The sequence below is a fragment of the Poecilia reticulata genome, chromosome 23 (assembly GCF_904066995.2).
Source record: "Poecilia reticulata chromosome 23, P_reticulata-male-v2, whole genome shotgun sequence".
NCBI classification, from domain to species: Eukaryota; Metazoa; Chordata; class Actinopteri; order Cyprinodontiformes; family Poeciliidae; genus Poecilia; species Poecilia reticulata.
In genome coordinates, this window is record NC_088852.1 from 5,743,714 (window position 1) to 5,758,274 (window position 14,561).

At 36.6% G+C, this 14,561-nt stretch overlaps 2 protein-coding genes and 1 long non-coding RNA gene across 3 annotated transcripts in view; 2 read left to right on the plus strand and 1 right to left on the minus strand.

The window, feature by feature from the left end:
* The first annotated feature begins 265 nt into the window (after positions 1-265).
* On the plus strand, positions 266-2,143 carry ndufa12 (NADH:ubiquinone oxidoreductase subunit A12). The gene is made up of 4 exons (XM_008400482.3): positions 266-404; positions 706-791; positions 1,643-1,730; positions 1,889-2,143. Exons 1-4 carry the CDS (start codon positions 316-318, stop codon positions 2,067-2,069), a joined length of 444 nt encoding a protein of 147 aa, XP_008398704.1. The 5' UTR covers positions 266-315; the 3' UTR covers positions 2,070-2,143.
* Positions 2,144-4,724: 2,581 nt separating this feature from the next.
* On the minus strand, positions 4,725-5,311 carry LOC145550178 (uncharacterized). The gene is made up of 2 exons (XR_014086066.1): positions 5,179-5,311; positions 4,725-5,097 (listed from the first exon to the last, which is right to left on the minus strand). It is a non-coding gene; the product is annotated as an uncharacterized LOC145550178 (long non-coding RNA).
* Positions 5,312-5,319: 8 nt separating this feature from the next.
* The window catches only part of tmcc3 (transmembrane and coiled-coil domain family 3), a 48,237-nt gene continuing 38,995 nt past the window's right edge, over positions 5,320-14,561 (plus strand). Inside the window, exon 1 of the mRNA XM_008400484.3 lies at positions 5,320-5,450. Coding sequence (XP_008398706.1) covers positions 5,406-5,450 — 45 coding nt within the window. The 5' untranslated portion in view covers positions 5,320-5,405. The remainder of the gene's footprint in view (positions 5,451-14,561) is intronic.

Below are 14,561 nucleotides of genomic sequence, written 5' to 3' on the forward strand. Positions count from 1 at the left end.
AATTTCTGCTATTGTAATATTGTACTTAACTTGTTTATCATGTTATCTAAATTTGCCCTTACTGTACAATATTATTTTTTTGTAATTTTTTAGATTTTTATTTTAGCTTCAATATTTATGCCTCTATTCTTTTGTAAATCATAAATAAAGGATATTTCTACTTTATTCTATGTATATGAACAAGACCATAGGTTATAGTGATATATCTTAAAGGTTAAAATTTTAATTGTATTTAAGAAAACAAATCCCTATTTTGCGGAACTTTTTTTCCTTCTTGGTTCTGTCGGGACGTTTCCGTTGCACTTCCGTCTAAACATGGCGGAGTATGCTAACCTGGTCCGAAGGGCTTTGGGACAGCTAGGAGGTCATGGAGGAGTTCGGGGTTTTTTGACACAGTTTTTCAGGTCAGTGTAGTCAACAATATTACCAACTATCACCCAGTATTTAAATATGACACAGAAACTTAAGAAACAGACGGAAATTCCTGCTTAGAGCGATGACTGTAAAGCTAACTGTAGTTAGCATGTTGACAACTAACACCACATCTGCCATATAAAGGGCTCGTAATGACATTTAAATTAAATGTAATATTTGGAATGCTCATTTTTAAACTCACAAGTGTCTCGTTTTACATTAGAGTCGTTTTTTTATTTCTTAAAATATATTCAAGGGTAGTTAAGATCAATGTTTTGCTTGTGTTTGCAGGGTGAACGATATCAAAACAGGCACTCTTATTGGTATTGATAAATACGGAAACAAATACTATGAAGACAAGAAGCACTACTTCTTTGGTAAGTTTATGTCTCTCATAATGTTCTTTAATCACGTACATTAAACAGAACTTGTCTGACTAGATGAAGTAGGCTAAATTATTTTAAAATTCAGAATTTTGCTCTCAACCAGAAGAAATCTCAATTAGCATCGCAAATTTAAACCAATTCTGCAATTAAAGAGTTAATCAAAAGATAAGTCTTGTTAATTGACAATAATTCATTACATTCAAGGGGTGTTTTTAAATTTATTATCAGAGGGTTGGTTTGAAAACTGTTTTCTAAGTTTATTCTGATTATCTTTGTTTGATTTTAAAATTAGTTTGACTTTAAACGTTTTAGTGTGGCAAAAAAAACAAGAACAATGTAAACGTGTAAGTAAAAAAGCACTGTATTTACTAAAAAATGAACACATTTTAGAAGATTATATTTTTTAATTCTGCATCTTAAATGGCTTATAAAAATCAGTTAACTTTATGTACTGCATAAACAGGTAACTATGAAGTCAAGACTGGAACAATGCTACAGTATTTATGTAATGTTTGCTAATTTAAAACAATTTACCCATTTTAGACAATTTTTTTTTAAACGTTTGCTTAAATGTTTCAATCTTATGGTCACGTCATCTATTTAAAATTACTATTTTGTAGTCTACCTCATTTTAGATTTACACAATTGATGCTTTCCAACTTTGTGGTGTTTGTTGTAAGCTTAAAATTAATAAATTATACAAGCTAAATAAGTCCAATATCCAATTGTATTTTTGGTCCAAGCAAGTTTGTTTTTTCTGTCTTAATTCCAGATTTTAAATCATAAGTCTTTCTGGACAATTAAAGAAACTGCTTCTTCTGATGTGTTATTTGTGTGTTCAGGGCGTCACCGTTGGGTGATCTACACCACAGAGATGAACGGAAAGAGAACATTCTGGGAGGTGGATGGCAGCATGGTGCCAGCTGAATGGTATCTTCCTTGTTTTTAATCCATGAACTGTTTGAACAATTGTTGGAAAAAGTTAAACCTGTGATAGTGCTTTCTGCCATTCCAATTAAATGCTGGTTAATTTAAATATGGTTGCGCGACTGCAAATGTAACCAAAGCTCCTCGTCTTCATCATTCAGGCATCGCTGGCTGCACTGTATGACAGAAGACCCACCCACCACACATCCTCCAGAGCCCAAGAAGTTCCTCGCCGAGGTTCATCAGTTCAACGTGAGTGGCTCCCCGCAGCAGTACGTGCCGTACCCCACCACCCGCAAGAAGATCCACGAGTGGGTTCCTCCTAAAGCCGGAGCCCAGTGAACTGACTGCTTTATGTTCATGCTGTTAATTATAGTTTCCTGCCTGAATAAAATCTTTATCCTGATATTTAAAAACGGCATCATGGTCCTTCCTTTCAACCTGTTTTATATTATGATTAAATTCTGAAGATGAACAGGAAAAGAGGTGAGTTGATCTTGACCCGCCAGCAGAGGAAGTTGATGTACAACCAGTGATGACTTCTTCAGATTCACTGTAATGCAGACTGCTACAAGAAATATTTCCTGCCAACTGCCATCACTATCTTCAATAAGTCTTTGAAGAATCTGAATTAATGGGCTACAACATTTAATGTCCCTTTGGGATTAACAATGAATATTTAAATTTAATGCAAAAGTAGACTGAGGCACACACAATCATTTAGTTCCTATATCATATTCTTAAGAACTGAATAAAACACGTTGTGTTTTTAAACATATTTCAAACAAAAAAAAATCTATAAGGCAAGCCAAGGGTTTCTTTGGTGGTTTTTGTTAGCTGTACTAGCTAGCTTGTCGAGGAAATACGATCAAATTTTGTGATCACGAAGCTATTCCTTTTAAGTTTTTTTTTTTGTTTGTTTTTTTTACTTCAAAATAAGAGTCTCAAATAGTCACTTGTTTCAAGCTAACGCCGCTATCAAATGCGGGAGTCGTATTAAAAAAAACTCACCTGTTTTTACAAGGAGCCGTTAGCCACAAGATGGCGAATCAATTCGACGAGACGTTTTAACCGCTGATCACAAGATCTCGCGAGATCACCAAATGTTTTGGTTCATTTATGGATATCCAAAGATTTCCATCGGATATCCTTGATGATTTATTTTAGATTTTCTCATATTTCATAAGCAAACGGTGAGTTTGAGTTACCTTAAGATTCATCTACAGGTGTGCCTCCGTTTTACCTCATTGCTGTGAATTAACCAGCTTCTTGCTAAAGTACAAAGGTTCGTTTTCACTTTAGCACAAACCAAATATGAATTTCGGCTAAAAACTCAGAACTTTTGAGATTAATGTAAAAAAAAAATCTAGAATTTTTTTTTACATTTTTGTCCCTAACCTTAACCCTTTTTGAGTTTGAAAAGTCAAAATTTTGCGAGAAAATAAAAATCAGTAATTTTGAGATTAATCTATAAAATTTTCTAAAAAAAAAAACAAAATAATTCGACTTTTGAAACTGAAAAATTTCCAAGTATTTTCTAGAATTTAACATAGTTTGATAATTTGATAACAGTTAAAACCTTTTTTCTTTTTTTTCAGACATTTGCAGCTGCTAAATGAGGAGACTTTCTGTTTTTGTCGCTTCTTCCTCATACCAGTTTTTGGAGGATGTGGAAGCAGAAGAAGAAAATCATCACAAAGTGAATTTTACTATCGCTTAATGGCCAAAAGGGGGCGCTCTTTTCTTAATCTGTGTCGGTGAGTCAGCGCCGTCTCCAAAGCTTCATCAGTTTGGCTCTGAAGGCTTCTGGCATCCTCTCCTGTCAGCATTTTAGCGAACGCTGATCCGTTCCCATCTGTATTCAGACATCAGAGGAGATTCGTTTTGCAAAGTGAAGGAGGTGTCGCATTTAAATCCTCAAGAGTAATTTCAGAACAATCAGCTGTGAGTGCTTTGATGCATAATTATAAAACGTTCCCAGCGCACTCCAAGCTGAAGTTCTCGCTTTTTATTCAGCAAGGGGCTTATTAGCTGCTCTTCAGCTACGTCTACGTCTCTCTGCAGTCTGAATCATCGTCTGCAAATGGAGCAGATAATTTGAGCCTCTGACTCTGTGACTGCTGATGCAGCATCTGGCTGAGGTGGCAGCGATGCCAGCAGCAGAAATGCAATGAAGAGGGTGAATCCTCTTCCTCGTTATCTCTCTATTTGACATCGCTAACAGTCAATGTTTTCCCCTGAGTGGTTCCTGCTCCTGGAGGAAAGTGTGAGGTCTTTCCTCAGCGTTTACCAGAACGTAATTCTCCATATCTTGGGTTTGTTTTAATGGGTTTCCTGCACTTAAAGGCTGATAAAAAGCATCAGAGTTTATGTTTATGCACAAGGGCTGCAGGACTGACGTCAGTGACCAGAAACCTTCCTGAATAAAACATTGTATGGAATGCCAAAAAACTCAGACATGTCATGAAAAAATATAACATTTTATTTGTAATCCATATCACCAAACTCTATAGGGTTATGAAATAGGGCGTAAATGAACCACATTTGGGGAATATTTGCTTTCTGTCTTTTATTTATGTTATTTCTGTAGCATAATTAGGATAGAGTAGGTGTTTTTTAAATGAGACTTTCTAAATAACTTAGACTTGGACTAAAGGAGTCAGCAGAACATCTGACTGTTTCCCTCTTGTACGTCAAGCCGTACATTCAAACAAAGTTATGCAAGTGAAATTCCAGGGTGTGGTAGAACAGAATGGTTTTGTTTATGAAAATGTTCCAAACTGTGTTAAATGAAAGTCCGATCTGCAGCCGTGATAGGAGTCAAATTCTCAGGACGAAGAGAAAATCAGGTTAAATGCTTCCTTATTTTATCTAAATTGGCTTTGGACCATCTTCTTTAAAACACAGAGTTAATCTCTTATAAATTCAGGTTTATGTAAACAAACATGAGGCCATGCAGAACTACACAGCTATGGAGAGCCATTTCTGGCTTTGCAGAAATTTAAACAAATGTCGATTTTTATTGTCTGATGTTTTAATCTGTGTCAACAGCACAGTTACTCATCCCTTCGGGGGGAATTGCTACGAACAACAAAAAAGACAAACAGATGCTGAAAATATCACTCGTTTATTATCCTGTCGGTTGGCTGGGCGACAGAAAGAAGCAGCTTCTCCCCGGTTTGGACAGAATGTCCCAGCGAGCCTGAGCGGCAGTGCAGAGTCCAGCCTGGCCGTGTAAACACGCCGGCCGTTATCTGGCTGTCCTGTTCAGTAAAACGTCTTCCCCTCAGGGAGCGAATCCTGCACTCATTCATTTCCCTCCTCATCCTCTCCGCCTGCTCGCTCCCGATTGGCAGGTTTCTGCTACTGTCTGATAGAGATCAGAGAGAGAGAAAAAAACCCTTTACCCCAGAGAGAGAGCGCTTGGTGGCTATAAATGTTGAAAACACACCTCCACCGGAGGAATCCGAGCCGCTTTGATTCTAATAGCTGCTGCCACACGGAGTGCAAGATTTCACAATAAGACTGTTGCTCACGAAACACAGAGAGAGAGAGAGACGCTGCTGCTGCTGCTTTGGCTGCTCTGTTGGAGTCCTGAAGCTTCAGAGTGCCAGCGACCCACAGGGGGCTTCATGCACTTCCATGCACTTTGACCTCAGGCTCTGAGGGAGAGGAGGGATGAGGAAGAATTACAGCGCCATCCCGCTCATCTGGGTGACCGAGGTAGAAATGCACTTTAAAACTCTCTCTGTTGTTGCTGCTGCCGCCGCTAGCTTGATGTGGTTTCCAGTCAAATCTCTGCTCTGCAAAAACACAAAATCTGCAACTATTTTAAAATGAGACAAAACTATCTAACAAGTAACTTGTTAGCAAGATGGAGGAGTTTTGTTTTAGAGAAAGTACCAGTTCAAATGGCTGATTATTTCACTGATAGCAACATATTTCAGTGGAACTACCAAACTTTTAACAATGACAAAACGTGATATTGGTTTTATGATGTTGAACTGCCTTTTTGCTGAACGTTGCTACACAACTAAACTTGATTAATTGATTGATTGATAGTATTTTTCACCAGTTTTAATGAATTAAAGTTCTAATATCTTGCTAATAAGTTACTTTAAGTTAATTTCCTCTTACTTTAAGTGTACAAAGAAATTTGCTGATGAAACTAGACAAAAATGCTTGGTAATATTTTGTGTTTTTGAAGTTTGCCGTTGGAAAAACAAATCAAACATTATATTTACCCGAACAACGAGACTTTTAGAAGTCCTTCTGAATCATATTCTGGTTTTTAAAAGGTTGTTTTTCGCTACCACTGTGCAGTCAAGCGTTTACACCGACTTACAGTAAAAGTGAAGGAAGTGCATTTCTAACAGCTAAAGGTTGAGTCAGGCAAGTTTCACCATGTTTCATTCTAAGTGCATGTGTGCCGTTGGCCTTCGCGGTTTGAGTAACAGCTGAGGAATGCCGGCTCCGATGCACACGTTTTTGTTTTGTTTGTTTAGTTAATTGTTTTTAGGGGGGTTTTTTATAGCTATACCATGAAAGTTTCTATTCTGTAAAAAAGGAAACATTGCGTTGTTGTGCTGAGTGTGTCCATGTCTGCACACCAACATCTTACGTAAGCCCTCTGCTGCAGCACAATGAGGCCCTTCCTGTCAGGCCAGCAGTCATCTTCAGTCCACAAACCAGGAAACAGCCGAGGAGAGAAGCCTCTTTTTAATCGCTCCCTGATTTGTCAGCTCCTGATCTGCATTCATCTTTCATCGCCGGCTGTTATCACGGGTTTTTGCACCCTGATGTGCCGACAAACCCTCGGCGGTGGCTGTTTCTGCAGCGCAGTGCCCGTCCCTCTCATTAATCTCTGTTTTTCACTGTTTGACAGAGGAGATCGTGTCAGCAGCACAGGCCTCCGTCGCCATGTGGGCTCTTGTACTTAGCGGCTTATGTGGGATAGTTTGACTTTAGTTTTATTTCTTCCTTGAATCCAAAGCTGACCTTGACTTTAATTCATAATTTAAAAAAAAAAGTTAAAAGTTTTGATTTGTTATGCAACTGCTGTAGATATTTGTCCATCTTCCAGTTGCAAAGTCATGGCAATACCATGTAAAATTTGTAACTTTTTCTAGCTTTACATCATGTTATAATGTTATTTCCTCATCTAAAACATGCCAGAAGTGTTGCTTTTATTCCTATATGCATATTTAAGAAATCAGTTAATCTCCAGGGCAACCATTCAGCTGTGTAAAATGCCTGAGTTGGCCAAGCCCCGCCTTCAAGGCGAAGCTCCTCCTCCGAGCTGCAGTTTCAAAGCTTCCACCACTTAGTTCCTTCAGACTAGCCAGCAGCAATTAGCAAACACCTCATCAAGCGAGCTACTTCTCAGTGCAACGCTGGTAAAAACATTGCTACAGCTTTAATCGATCTGCAGCGTGAGAAGCAAAAAGCCTGGTTCGTACTTTTTGCTATGCTTGATTGAAACACAGCAAGTTCCACCAACCATCTGTTTTTGTCTTAAATTTTATACAAGATGGCGTTACAAAGGTCTTAAAAAATCACAAAGTTGACTTTCTAAGCTTGCAGATACCCTGATTAAGAACAATACCAGTCAGCGATCTGGAATAATCTTCATTTTTTCTGCATTTCATCAAAAATAACAGCATAGTTCTAAGAAACTCTTGGGCTCCTGTCAGCGTCTGTACATCTGAGCGTTTCTGTTCGCTGCTCTTCCTGGTAATTCAGAATTAGTACCAGCTGTTAGAACCGGCTTTTTTCCCCACTGGTGCATATTTTCTGCTTCTTGTAAGATGTATGGAGGCGTTTTCAGTTATGAGCTCAGCCAGAGTTTCCAAGAAATCTCATTTTTGATCTGAACTAGTGAACATTGGATGAAAGTTCAAGCTCCATTTCCTGTTTTTTTGTTCTCCATTCATTAACTTCCACAGGTGTCTCTCTTACGACCAAACATACCATAATATTTCTCCATTTGTGCCACTGGTAAACATTTTATTACAGATAGTCTGGAAGAGAAATTGACCCACAGCATGATAGGTGCTCTACTGTACTTAACAGTTTGCAGGAGGTGATTTTCTATATTCATCTATTGTTTTATAGATAAATATTTATAAAACAACTATTGTTAGGCATTTATCTCATCGTTTGTCATATATTGTGATAAATTTCTTATCATGATATTGATTTTTATTTACAATCACAATAAAGTCCAAATAAGGATTTTTTTTAAAACCCCAAAATTGTTTGCATTTCCAAGATTTACAATTTTCTTTCAATTAAAGTGTCTATAAGTATATATATTTGAAAATATGACTAAATTCAATTACTGTGTGCAGTTTAGTGATAAAAATCACATATTACCAAAGTTTATCTTCATTCAGATATTGTCCATCTGATGCTGAGTTATTGGATAATTTAAATAAATTTGTCCCGGAGAGACAGAAAGACATTTTTCACTGTTCTTGCGCGTTTGTGTTAGTGCTAATTGAGAGTTATTGCTTTTCTTTGAGGATTTCATGTTCAGTCGGAAACATTTATTTTTCTAACTCCTTTTGATTAAGTGAAGTGCTTCTCCTGCCTGCGAGTTTCGCTTTTAGTGAGGCCAAACTTGTTTGTCAATTGCCTCAGGCTTCTGGGGAAAATTGTCGTGATCCACTTCCTGTTGAACTTCCCCGTCGGCTTAAGAATGACCCTGTAGCTTAAGATCAGCATTCTCAGGAAGGAACAGAAAAAACCTGAGCACGCTTTAATTGCAAGTTTGCATGCGGGCCTGAGTCATCGTTTTGATATATTCCAGGAGATGCCAAACTCAAAATTAGCATTCAGAAGGAGAACAAAGCAACTTTTTCTGCTTGGTGGACTGCAAGCTGCTGATTTGATTTTAAACACCTGCAAATCAAAATCAAATTAAAGCCTCTACTTAAAAAAAGTGAATACATTAATCATGATTTCCTGTCTTTAACGACATAATTGATATCGTCATGATAGACATGATGTTTTAATGAGGCCTCACATTTTTGCATCACAAACTAATTATGTTCTCTTACAAATGGGGCATTTCAAGCTGGTTCTGATTCATTATGTTCCCTCACTGATTGCTTTCACTTAATTACTCATACAGTATTTTTCCGGCTACAGTAATTGCTCTCCAGACATTTCACTCTGGGTGTCCATCACATCCACATGGTGGAAAAAATATGTAAATCCGGACTCTCAAAAGAAATTAGTCACATAAATTTCACTGTGCAGAAGCAATCAACACTCATAAAAATATTTAAAAATAAAAATACAGCATGACTGGTTGCCCTAGAAACCAGCTGTTAATGTCTCTATCACTAGATTATAGATATAAATAAAAAGCTTTAGCTATTCAAGCTAAAAAATATATACAAATTTAAGCTATCATAAGAAAAAAGTGTTCATATTTCACCGAGTGATAAATCATAGCTGTTTTATTTGGAGATTTATTTGTGTTCACATAATAAATTTGAGCTAAAATTGGTCTCAGATCTAGGGAAAACTGTATTTAGATGCTAAGCGTTAGCTAAACACTAACTGTACCTTTGCTAGCATGCTATTAGCTGACTTGAAGTGTTTCCTAATGAAGCAGTTGCTTCAGTCTTTTAAAAAAATGACCAAGAAAGACAAAATAAATAAATATCATTAAATGATTAGATTAAATTTAAGTTTACAGATTCAATAACCCATTTCAGAAATTACAACAAAGTGTTAAATTTTTGTAGCATGTTTAGCCATTAGCAATTAGCAAGTAAATTAGACAGATTTTAACTAGATATATCATATTAAAGAAACATAAAATTATTTAGAAGAGTCGTCTAAGCTTTTGTTTTTATCTTTGTCACCCTAATGTCAAGCAAACACAATACCAGTAGCAATATTTGTTTCTAGTGCATGTATAATACATGAGGATTATATATCAAAAAATACAAGTCAAAATTAGATGGATAATGTGATCATATTATTATTATTATGCCTGAAAGTGATAAAATAATCAAAAGGCACCAGGATAGCTGTGTACAGTTGTGATTCTGATCCCTTTGCAATATTTCATCGCAGTAACTATTTATAAAATAACATTTTTGATCATCTAAACCAATAAATCCAGTTTCCTATAATTTTATATAATTTTCAACACTGTTTCTCTCAAATTTGCCCAGCTACAGAGAAAAAGGGCATTTTCTATCCACATGTATAAGCAACATTATGCTGCATTTAGGAGGATTTGTTCACTGACTTGTCCGGTTGAGTCAAACAGCGACATAGCTATGTGTGTGTTTGTGTGTTTTCATCTTCATTAACATATAACCTTGTTTTTTTTCTCGTAGCCTCTAGCCACCGACTCAGAAAAGAGAAAAAAAGGTTTTGTATTTTAAACAGAGGCAGTTTCAGTGAAGCTAACATCTTTGGCACATCCCCAACTTGTCTTTTCTAGCTTATCTTCATTGGTTAATTCTAAGAAACAATATTATTTATTGAAATTCAACATCTTTAATCAATAATCTGGTTCTTATCATCACATTGCACGTTTTGCTAATGACACATTGATCAAGATTCTCATTTTTCCCCAAAAACAATTAAACTTGGCTGCGGAATTATTTGATAAAGTTTGTTTGGATCGTTTCTGTCCTTTTTTTAAAATGTCAATTTAAGTCAATTTATTTTTACAGCACAACACAAGTCAAATTACACAGACAAATTCCAAGTCCATTACCTACATTTCGAATTGATCCCAGTTGTCAATCACGTTCAGTTTATTATTCAAAGTGGTTAAAACGTTTTTTATCTAAGGAAACGTAACCAAAACAAAACCTCGGAGTGAATAGACACTTTACAAGGAGTACTTTACATGTTAAAAAAATAAAAAGTAAATTTTACAAGATATTCTAGTTAATACAGAAACAGAACAATGCAATACGTGAAGATATATTTACTTCAAGAAATTGTGATTAGCCACATTATCCAGGAAAGACGCACTAATAAGACAAAATAAGTGATCCAGGAGCACTTTCTATAAAAATAAAGTAGTTATGATTCTGTTAAATAGCATTATCTACAAAAGAGACACAAGTAAACAAAAATCGAACCTAGTTGAACCGATTTTGTTGCACAAAAATGCCTCAATTAGATGATGCCATCTCTGTAAGTAGCAGACATTTTTAGTCACCATGCTGGCGTTTTCTCTGCTTAGCTTTCTGACATTCTGAATGCCAGTTAAGCTGTTTATTTTTATCTGTGACCTCTCATTTTTTAATATCACATCTCTGTCTTCCAATTCCATCACCCTCCATATCCCAACATTTGCCATTTTACGTCGAAATATAACTACAGAAGGGTTTTTAAAACGCTCGAAGAGAAGACAAAGCAGCTGAAATGTCACAAGCTGCTGGTGCCGAGTGGGCAGTGACTCGGGCCTGCAAAAGGACAGCGACACATGAAAGCTGGTGGCCCAGCAAACCTCCCCCGCATGCTTTCAAAGCATGACCCTTTAGATGTTTATTTCAAGCCGCCTCTGGTGCCCCGAGCATCCTATGAAAGCATTCAGGGACTCAAAGGGTCACATCTGCGTATGCTGTGGTGAAGCTGCAGGGTTTGTTTCATTAACGTTGTGAATAAAAGCTAAACAAATAGTTTTGGTTACCAGCCAGGTCTCAGCATATTTTAATACAATTTAAATCCTATGTGTACACACTCTTCATAATTATTTTTCCCTACTTTCAGGAATTAAATCAGACCAAACTTTTCTTTTTTAGATCTGTTAGGACTACCAATCTTAATATAATTCCAATCGATTCTCATCTCCCTTCACTGCTCTGTCTGGGATTTCTCCCATTGAGTTGGATTTCTCTCATGATGAATTTCAATCAGGCCAGCCAGCAAACAAAAGAAGAAGTTGTGAACAATGATGTTGATTTTCTGTTTAAGAATTGTAGTGTTTCTGTAGTTTTAGAAATGAATTGAACAAAGCTGTTCAGTTTTTGTTTGCCACACTTCCAAATACTGATCAACTAAAGTCAGAGTAAGAGAAATGTTTAACTGAAGGAACAGGTTCAAATTAAGAGGTTGTGCAAATGATTCGTTGAGAAAAAAATAACTGAAAGTGCATTAAATGGTTTAATATTGCAGCTAATACTAGCTTTAAATACATGGCTGAAGGGCTGGGCATTTATCATATCGTTTATAATTTATCGTGATAAATTTCTCAGTTTGATAAGAATTCGGATTTAATGTTGTCACGATAAATATCAACTAATGATGTTTAAAAACCTCCAAAACTGTCTGGAATTGTTCAGTTTTACTATTTTCTCCACTGTTTGTTCAATTATAGTGTCAATAAATAGGAATTAATTTGAAGATTAAATGAAGTAACTGTGTAGTTTAATGATACAAATTACACTTTTTTGTGGTTCGTATCTTAAAGAAGCTTTTCTAGAGCAGTATTTGTGCTTGAGACGATGATTAAAAGTTTAAGTCCACATCACTCGTGGCAGCCATATTGGATTTTGATGCTGAGGTTGATCAAAATTTTTCAGACTTCACAGGAGCTTTCATATTTATCACCTTAAATTATTTTATTTTCAAGAAACACAGCTGAAAAAGTCCAGCTCTTCTTCTCATAGGGCTTGAAAATGTCTTGACAGCTTATTTCTGGAAACTGATGACATCAGAAAGCATGTAAAAATTGGTTTGAAACATTTAATTGTGACCCCTGATTAAACAAAAGTACCTATAAGTGGCTTCTTGTCAATAGATCCTATTTATTGCACTGATTTTTAAACATCCCTGCTTGGTGCCATGCATGTTGAAGGAGTCAACATATTTCTGTTGATGTGAAATGAAATAAGTTCAGACCCTCATCGTTTTTCCCCAGAAAGAAACTATTTGAATGGGCTTGTAATGGCCTGAGATGTGATTACTGGAGCAGCTTGACTCGAGGCGAGCCACAGGTTTTTCATGCATAACAATGAACAGCGGTTGTCAGAGACGGAGTGAAACTGCTTGAGTGCTGAAGCAGCAGGAACCCACAGTAATGGCAAAAAGCAATTTTATTTCCCAAGAAAGGCCACGTTGTGTGAGAATAAATGTAGTAACAGAAATGTTTTGCAGATCCCTGTTTCTTTGATGAATAGTACATACCGATTGAAGCGGTTTAAAGGTGACCTATTTTGGTTCCTTGTACAGGTTAGGATTGGTCTACATTTTTTGCACAAAATCATTCTGAGTTAATGAAGTTTTAGTTTGGTCAGTTCTGCCTTTTTGAGCTGTTTTAAGGCCTCTTGTCACTTTAATCCAAACAAACGCAATTATACAAATGTACATCTTTAAAAAGCATTAGTAGAGCCTTCTTTACAACCAACAAAAAGGCAGTAAGTGATTTCTGAATGTAGAGTCAACAACAAAACACTTTTCTTTTTCAGAAGCCATTGTGCAGTCTAAACAGCAGCAAAATTTGCTAAAATGGTAACATTAATGTCCTCTTTGGTTTTTTGTTTTTTTTTAAATTGGTGACATTTTACACACTTTTTTTTTCTTCAGATTTTTAACAAAACAATGAGCACACATTCAAGTCATACTTGAGACAGTACTTTGGAGAATAAACATAAACATTATACACACTTCTATGTTTGTCTCAGGTTCAGTACTTCATGACAGACACATTCAGGTTCACTGTATTTCTTCTAATAAAACAGGAAATCAAGCTGGTGGTTAACATCAGCCCAGCAGCTTCTGCCCCTACTAAATAAGGTACAATAAAGGCGTTTTCGCGCTGCAGGGAACGTGTAGGGAACGGAACGGTTCCAGCCCTGTTGTGTTTGCATTACACTGAGGGCGCCATCGATGCTGTACCTGACGTCATTATTTTTTAAACCAAACAATGGTTTTGATGTAGCGGTCGAAGCCTTTTCCTCACAGATGCGGCGGAAAACTTTCTCTTTCCTGTTGACCGATCTAGTTCATTCTGTACTCGTTCATCAGCGAGGAAAAAAAAAACCTCATCATTAGACCAGGTGATTGCACTACATTGAGACGAATCCATTGCTAATTAAAACTAATAATACAAATATTGAAAAGAGCACTCTTTACAAAATACAGTTTAGTGAGAGCCAGCTGTCAATGGAAAATCAACGTCTGACTCCATAACAACCAGCGGCCAATCAGCTGCTGGTTCTAAGCAGAACCGCTTGGCCGGCCCGATTGGAACCACAGCTCTTGTGGTTCCAAGGGGCCGGGTGGAACCGGTCGCAAGTTGTAAGGCAAACACGGTCGGAACCGTTCCGTTCCGTTCCGTACCGTTCCCTGCAGTGCGAAAAAGCCTTGAATAACCCTAAACAAACTACAAAGTTAGCAACAGTTAAAATAAGTTAAACAGAGCTGAAATGGACAACATTAATAATGATAACAGTTAAAAACGTTTACAAAACATAGCAAAATTACTAATGAAACACTGAATATTATTACATTTGTCTAAAATATATTATAAAATATAACTCTTGTAAAGACACAGAGCTGATTCTAACGCATTCCACAGTTACCGACGGCAACTGGAAAAGGGGGAGGAGCTGTCAGTTACCGTTACTATGGTAACCACCAGCTGCCAAGAGCAGGGTAACAGAACTTAAAACACCAATACATCTCTGAAAAAACAACTTGTTGACTAAACAAAATAAATTCAAAGAATAAGTAATTTGACTAACGTAATCACATCTATGATATTATTAAAATAAAACCCTGTTACACTGCAGTTGGCTTTATATATTACATCAAACTTTTGGATTTCTGTCTAAATAAAATTAATCAAAC

Excerpts from the sequence above, each read along its gene's own strand:
- ndufa12 (XM_008400482.3), top strand. The coding sequence starts at position 316 with ATGGCGGAGTATGCTAACCTGGTCCGAAGGGCTTTGGGACAGCTAGGA. Across the intron at positions 405-705 it reads TTTTTGACACAGTTTTTCAG|GGTGAACGATATCAAAACAG; the intron begins GTCAGTGTAGTC and ends TTGTGTTTGCAG. Across the intron at positions 792-1,642 it reads CAAGAAGCACTACTTCTTTG|GGCGTCACCGTTGGGTGATC; the intron begins GTAAGTTTATGT and ends TTGTGTGTTCAG.